The 7,805-nt window shown below is 36.5% G+C and overlaps 2 protein-coding genes across 2 annotated transcripts in view; both read left to right on the top strand.

Annotated features, from left to right (window-relative positions):
* LOC135207339 (eukaryotic translation initiation factor 3 subunit J-like) overlaps window positions 1–7,805 on the top strand; it is a 190,284-nt gene that overhangs the window by 111,128 nt on the left and 71,351 nt on the right. The window lies entirely within an intron of this gene.
* The window catches only part of LOC135207135 (uncharacterized protein DDB_G0271670-like), a 41,352-nt gene that overhangs the window by 32,515 nt on the left and 1,032 nt on the right, over window positions 1–7,805 (top strand). The window contains exons 4-6 of the mRNA XM_064238727.1: window positions 3,783–3,869; window positions 4,617–5,033; window positions 5,560–5,658. Of these exons, the coding sequence (XP_064094797.1) occupies window positions 3,783–3,869; window positions 4,617–5,033; window positions 5,560–5,658 (603 nt within the window). The remainder of the gene's footprint in view (window positions 1–3,782; window positions 3,870–4,616; window positions 5,034–5,559; window positions 5,659–7,805) is intronic.

Raw genomic sequence — 7,805 nt, 5'->3', positions numbered from 1 at the left:
TGTTGTAACAATCAACTTTATGAACTTTACTGAGAACTAAGGACTGGAATGAGCATGCAATAAAATCATTTGTTCAAATGCATCCTTCCTTAACACCTTTAATTGGGAGAGAGCGTACTCGGACCAAAAACGAACATTTTGGCACCTTGAATTACAGGAACACCATATTCAAATGACAAACGCAGATATTCCATATCTGAGTATGTTCTATAAATACTCTTTGTCCTGTACCTCATTTCCACATTTACCAGGGGCGGGACTAAAATAATGTTAGTTTTCTTCTGTTATTTATCTAGTCATATAGGTCTGTTAATTTACACACACCTGTATATATTATATATATATATATATATATATATATATATATATATATATATATATATTGTGACGAAGTGCCAAGTATCTGGTTACCATTAATTACTTGGGGGGAAAGTGGCCAAAGATCTGGTTACTGCACTTACCATTCATTAACTGATACCTCACAAAAGCCAGACACCTGAACCCTCATCACAGGTATTAAACGACTGAATACTCTAAAGGCAACAGTGATCCCTTAACATTTACCAGTATTGCAGAAAATCAGACTAAGTTCATCAAAACAGGTGTGAGGTAATCTTGTAAGTAATTAAATTAATCAAAGGGCATCACTCCATCAATAACTTTGAAAGCCTAGTATTTCCCTGATTTCAGAAGTTTAAGTACTTCCCTGGTTCTAAGTCACTTCAAGTAAATTGAAGGAAAGCAGATCAATGACCACTCTATGCTTCTACCTAACATAAATATAATCAAATGCAAATATACTGGTGTAAGATAAAGAAAACACTTATAAAAATTTTAAAAACAAAAATTTATTATTAAACTCAAAATTTATAAGTGAAATTCACAATATCAGGGAAAATTACTGTTATTTGCAAACAAAGTAAAGTTTAATTAATTCTTGAATCAAATTAAGTAAAATTAAATCAAAATTAATTTATCACAAAATTCAAGAAAATTAATTAAATTGAAATTCAAAAGTGTTAGGCAATAATTGAAAATTAGAAATTAATTCACAAGGGCTAAACAACAATAAAACTTGAAAAGAATTCTAAGTAAATGCAAATTAATTCACAAGTGTTAAATTTAATTAAATGTGCAATGATTAAGCAATGAAAATAACTAAGTCAATTAAATTGTGAATGCAAATGAAAATACAGAAAAATGTGGACAATAACGAAATAAAAAGGCACACTTCAACAAGAAAATGAACAAATGCACAAAATGAAACAAACACAAAACAGAAAATTTGCAATGTGTAAAAGTGTAAATCTTTTCACTCAAAACATTGTAACCATCAGTTTTTACCAAACCTTCGTAACCACCTGTTATTAGTTAACCACTTATCCTATCAGTTATTAGCTGTTTTCTAACCACTGTTCCTATCAGTTATTAAGTTGCAAAATAAAAATATAACACACTTTACCTTTTTGGTATACCAACTTCTTTCTTTGCAGCAGGCTTGTTTCACTTTACCAAACCCAGGCGCCGTTACGAAACAATGTTTGTTCAGATTCCACAAAAACACTAAATAATACTAAATAAACTCTCAGAAATATCAAATCTGATATTTACAAATTACGAGTGACCATTCAAATAAGTATGAAATCGTTACGTTACTTTAAATCAAAAGTGTTATGCGATGGAGAGAGAAGGAGAGAGAGAGAGAGAGAGAGATGTGAACACCTCGAGTATCTAAGATCTAATGAAATTCTCTTCCTTACGGAAGCTGGACAGTGGATAACACAAAAACGTTTTTGGCAATAATGCTTCCAGAAGCTTCGAAATCTTACGCAACTTTACATACAAAATGTGTAATCTGCAATTGGCTTTGACAAAGACATGCGGGTATGAAACAATTCTGTTAAAAAAAGACACGTACTCGACTCGATCGACCGAAGCAGAAGCCCCTTATCTTACGTGATGACAGAATCTCAAAACACAAATGAAGTCTCGAGCTCGCTTATCAAACATGTTGACAGATTTTGGAAAACAACTCTAGCTTTGAACAGACAAAGATATTCTCTCTCTTTCTACATTCTACGTTATATATATATTCTTTTATAATATGTAATGCAGAAATCTGAACACACATTTAAAACATCCTATCTCTAAGCTATCTAGGAATCTGAAAAATGTTGCACAATTCTACATAACATTTTATACGGTCAAAAGAGGGAATATATGCATTTTGAAAGTAGCAATATATATATATATATATATATGCGCATTATTGTGTGTATGTATGTATATACATATGTATATTCAGGTCATTCTGACAAACTATATCTAGTTAACAGCTTTGGCTACGGTACAGACTGCAGGTACCTTGTATTACTAAACTACTTTTTGGTCACCTTTAGGCAAGGTATACGTATAACCTGTAAGCCTCGCTTACTAGGGTAAAAATTTTTATTTTTTAAAGCTTGTGCTTAAAGCAGTGAGAATTACTGAAGTACCTTGGACCTTAGTGATATTTGACGAGGTTTTCTGATACATCTAATAAATGTACTTGCTCCTCCCTCGAAAGAGGTGGCAGTTGTGGTGGCATTAGGGTGGCAGAGGAGGATTCCAGATATATCTTGTAGAAGCTGCATAGGGGCACTCACTGGTTTCTTGGTGTATACCTTTCTACTGACTGAGGTGGTTCCTGCCAAGGCATATGCGCCATAGGCCTATGAGTAGTACCCATTGCTATGGAGGATCGATAATAACAGCCAATAAATCTTATTGGGATCTGGTAGTGCGGATATTCACTCCTTTGTAATTTACACGTCTACGTTTTGTCACTTTCAAAAGTTCAAGTTTCATAGTCTATTGAATGTCTGGTCACCATCATGGCTGATTTGAATATACATCCTCACACACCTAGTTTTGCCTGTTGGACAGTATGGTTTACTGGACACATGTGATTTTTATGACCCACAACTTGAGGGAGCTGTGGCATAGTGAAGACCAGTGTGACTAAAGTCCTAAATATAACTCATGTATTAGAGAAATTGCTACTGCCACTACTCCTACACCTTATTTACGATTGAGATGTTCAACATCACATTGTCTTGGTATATTCTTAGCTGTATATTAGTTTGCACGAAACTGTGCATGTACTTTTCCAGGGTAGAAATAAGAAATTCACCGTAATCCGACCACTATCTCAAATGCTAACATGAGCCTAAACACTTTCCCAAAAAGTTATGTTGAGAAATAGGTGTAATATCTCCTGGAGCCGGCCTCTCCAGTGGGACAAAAACTGTTTACTCTTCAGGAAGGGGTGACGCTTAAGTCTAGAGAATTCCGGTTCTTAGCAAACCATCAAGGTTGAGGTTGTTAGCTCAGTGCTACCACCCACCCCAACTTTTTTGTCTTTATTCTAGTTGAGGCGGGTAGTATCTATTTATAGGTGGGTTGGCACGATCGAACAATGGACTTTGTACAATCGACACCAGTTCTCTATTATTGAATCCCGAAACGTGTTTAGTCAAACACACATTTACATATACTTATACATATACATACACACATTATATATATATATATATATATATATATATATATATATATATATATATATATATATATATATATATATATATATATATATATATATATAATATATATTCATAAATACAGTAATGATTGTGTAACTTTTCATGGTTGGCTTACAGATCGTATTCAAAGGTGTACCGTGTGTTCGGTTGTCAATAAGTTTCAGCGTCATTCAGTATGTCAATTATTCTCCTGAACAGGAAGTGTGACCTGCTCGTTCAGCAACGTGGGTATTGATCTTGCGTCCCTGACGTTCAGCACTTCTGATCACACATTCATTCACAATGGTAAGACGAAAAGCAGAAATGGGCGGAAGCAGGAATCTTGCAATGGCAACGTTTACCCCCTTCAGTTCTGCCTTTCCTGATTATTTACTCCTTAAAAAAGTAGTTACTCTTCTGACACTGACCTTCGTCCCTTACAGTTATTTTGGAAAACTAATCAACTGTTTACGTTTCATTACGTATTATTTACAGTTCAGATGTAGGGTCCACCGTTATTGCGTCTTCACTGCTGCTTTTTAAAGATATTAAATAAGAAATACTTATAAAAAAAAAAAAGTTGGTTCACATCAACAGTGCATTTGATGTCTATGCCAGTCCCTCACGACGCTTCTGATTGGCTGTTGATAAGCCAGTCACAGGACTGGAAACTCCCAGTCTCTCTCGAGAGTTCACATAGGCAGTATGTGTGTTCCACCTCTCCTGAGGGATACGTCTTTCAAAAGTATCCCTCAGAAGAGGTGCAACATACATCCTGCCTATGTGAGCTCTCAAAAGAGACTGAGAGTTTCCAGCCCTGTGATTGGCTTATCAACAGACAAGCAGGAGCGTCAGAAGGGACTGGCCTAGACATCAAATGCACGGTTGATGTGATTCTACTATAGTAGATCCTTTTAAGGGGCGAGGCATCAGTAGTTTCTGGTCACTGCTCAGGGATCAATATTTCCCGGTACTTTCTGCAAAATCATTTCTTCCAATGAACGATGTCTTAAGAGATTAATGATCTCATCTCTAAAGCTTTTGATTTTGCAGTTTCTCAACCAACGCAAGAGTCAGTTTCATCGGTGGGGACAGCATCAAGTTCTACAATATCAAGCTCTACAACATCAAGTCCTGCAACACCAAGCTCTACAGCATCTAGTTCTACAACATCTAGTCCTACAGCATCAAGTTCTACATCATCTAGTCCTACAACATCAAGCTCTACAACATCAAGCTCTACAACATCAAGTTCTACCACATCTAGTCCTACAACATCAAGTTCTTCATCATCTAGTCCTACCACATCTAGTCCTTCAACATCAAGTTCTACATCATCTAGTCCTACAACATCAAGCTCTACAACATCAAGTTCTACAACATCTAGTCCCACAACATCAAGCTCTACAACATCAGTATCGACGACAACAGCAACAGATACATCTACGAGTACATCAACTACAGTTACAAGTAGGCCGTTGTAATTAATATGAAATTTAAACGATTATCGTTGATTAATACTTTCGGTAATATTAATGTAATTTTACAAATGTCATCTCATATTATTTCTCCGAATATTATTTGTGATCCCTTTTCTTCTTCTTCTTCTTCTTCTTCTTCATTCTGTATTTCCCATTACCTTCCGTTACTTCTTTATAAGAAAGGCCAGTTCCTTACGACGCACTTGATTAGCTGTTGATAAGCCAATCACAGGGCTGGAAACTCTGTCTCTCTCGAGAGTTCACATAGGCAGGATGTATGTTGTACCTCTCCCGAGGGATACTTTTGAAAGACGTATACCTCAGGAGAGATGGAACATACATACTGCCTATGTGAATTCTCAAGAGAGACTGAGAGTTTCCTGCCCTGTGATTGGCTTATCAACAGCCAATCAGGAGCGTCGTAAGGAACTGGGCTAGACATCAAATGCGGGTTGATGTGGATCTACTACAGTGCAAGCAGCCATACATTCTCCCAAAAATATTTTTCTCGTCAGGTACAAGCACTACTTCGTCCTCAAGTACGACCTCCTCCACCAGCACTACACCTACTACTTCAACAAGCACGACCTCGAGAACAACTACAACCACCCCAGGTAAAAACAGAGGACAGTTTTTGAAGCGGGTGAATGAATACTGCACAAATCTTTCATTACAGTTTTATTAATACGGATAGTGAAAGATTGAGGTTAGCGCGACCTTCGCTGATTATCCTGCAAATAGGTAGAAGTCTATTAAGTCTGAATGCAAAATATCTGATAAACTTAAAGTAAATAATACTAAAAACATCGCTGACCACGCCCAAGCTTTTTATACATATAGTTAAATTAACTAGATGTTTATTTTTTGTAAAGTGAACGGAGAAAAAGATTTTTTTCACGGCATCGATAAATGAACATTGCTATCGGAAGGTGGAATACTTAAACTTTTTACTGAAAAATCCCAAGAAGTAGGAAGACTTATTTGCCTAAATGTCACAGTGGAATATCTTTGTTTTCACGTCAGGTGAAGGGAGTGACGCATGGTACTAAAAATCAGGTTCGTGTACTTTGGTGCATTGTTGGTCGATCCAGGTTAGGTTTTATGGTCGCCACCACGGTCTAGGTATATACCTAGACCGTGGTCGCCACTAAACTTTCCTTCATGTGTAATTGAAACTATACTCTGTTTTATTCCATCTGTCCACCCGCCTGTGGTGTTTGCGTATGGTAACAATGCGTCCCGGGCTTTAGATAGTTATGCTATTTGTAAGTTTTAGGTAAATAAAAGGACATCTGGGTGTACATATGCAACTGAAAAGTGTTTTAATAATTTACTGTATGCGATTTACACCGTTAATAATCGAAATAGGATATTATTATTATTGTTGAACGTAAGCTGAATGTAACTATCTAAAGCCCAGGACGCAGTGTTACCATACGCAAACACCACAGGCGGATGGACAGATGGGAAAAAACTGAGTATAGATATTTTGCGAAGATATATTCAAATCCATCCACCTCGTCTCAGGCCAGGCTGTCTGAGACCTTGGAGTTCTTTTAGTAGAGGGAAACTATTCTCGTTTAATGGGCAATCAATTGGTTTAAGAGTGAATGAGTGCCTGGTATTTACTCGGCTCTAGTTGGTTGTTGCGAGAGCACGAAAGGATAAAATGTCATCAGCCTGATCTCATAAGACTTTCTAAAAACCGAAAAGTTATCACTCTCTTGAGCCTTGTCAACTAAGGAAAAAGGTTTCTAGTTGTATGAAAATATATGTTTAACATAGAATATCTAATATATGTTATATTAAAATGCAAATGATCTTTCATGAGCATCAAAGAAACTCATTGCGTGTACTTAACAAGTACTCTGGCTTGTATAAGACTTTCAGAACAGTATTTTGGATTTGCACAACAAACGAATTTCATTATAAAGAAGAAACATTAATATTCCATTCTTGGAGCTTTTGAATTGACTTTTATAATAGTTCACTGAATTTAGTCAATATTAGGACTGCGAGCTCTGAAATATTAAGGACGCCCCATGTGATGTGACTTTTCATTTATACTGAAAGGCATCACGAATTATTATGAATGGATGTGGAGTTTAGTGTGAAAAACAGTTGTTTTTATTGACCACAAGGATAGCGAGAGGGTCTGTCCCAGTCGGATTTCTTTATCTGTTTCTTATATTCTCCAACCGACGTCCCCTGCCTCGGCTGTGTAATTGATTACTCTCTACTCCCGTAGCGGCCTGAAATTTGGGCGATTAAAACCAGTGCTTAGGAGTAACTTTATCATTATAGGTTTTATGAGCGTTATAAAAGAAACTCAATAAGATATATGTAGAAATATAAAGTAATCCTGAAAAACAAGATCACTATATTTATATTCCTCGCAAGTAGCTTGAGGAAAAGAATGTAGAACTATCGAGCCAAGGCTTTCGGCGCGTGTTACAAAATGTACAAAAAGGAAATTTGATTTATGAGATGAGGCGGTGAGGTGAGTCTTGCCATATAGATGAAATCAGTCAGTATTTCATTTCCTGGGATACGGTCTCTGTGCACAAATTCCTATCGCTTGTGGCAATTTAATGAAGGCAGATTGGCGGTGAAATGATTTCGCCATTACCTGATCTTTCCATGATCTTGCTGAAAGACGTTGTGAACTATGTCTGGATCTCAGTACGTGTAAATTTTGCGTGCGACCACGCATTCATAGTTCGGTCGATCTTCTTAAGTGTATGTTTGCCAAGACAAATCA

Source organism: Macrobrachium nipponense, chromosome 32, assembly GCF_015104395.2.
Source record: "Macrobrachium nipponense isolate FS-2020 chromosome 32, ASM1510439v2, whole genome shotgun sequence".
NCBI classification, from domain to species: Eukaryota; Metazoa; Arthropoda; class Malacostraca; order Decapoda; family Palaemonidae; genus Macrobrachium; species Macrobrachium nipponense.
The sequence above is the reverse complement of the archived record's forward strand: the minus strand, read 5'-3'. Positions and strand labels throughout refer to the sequence as shown.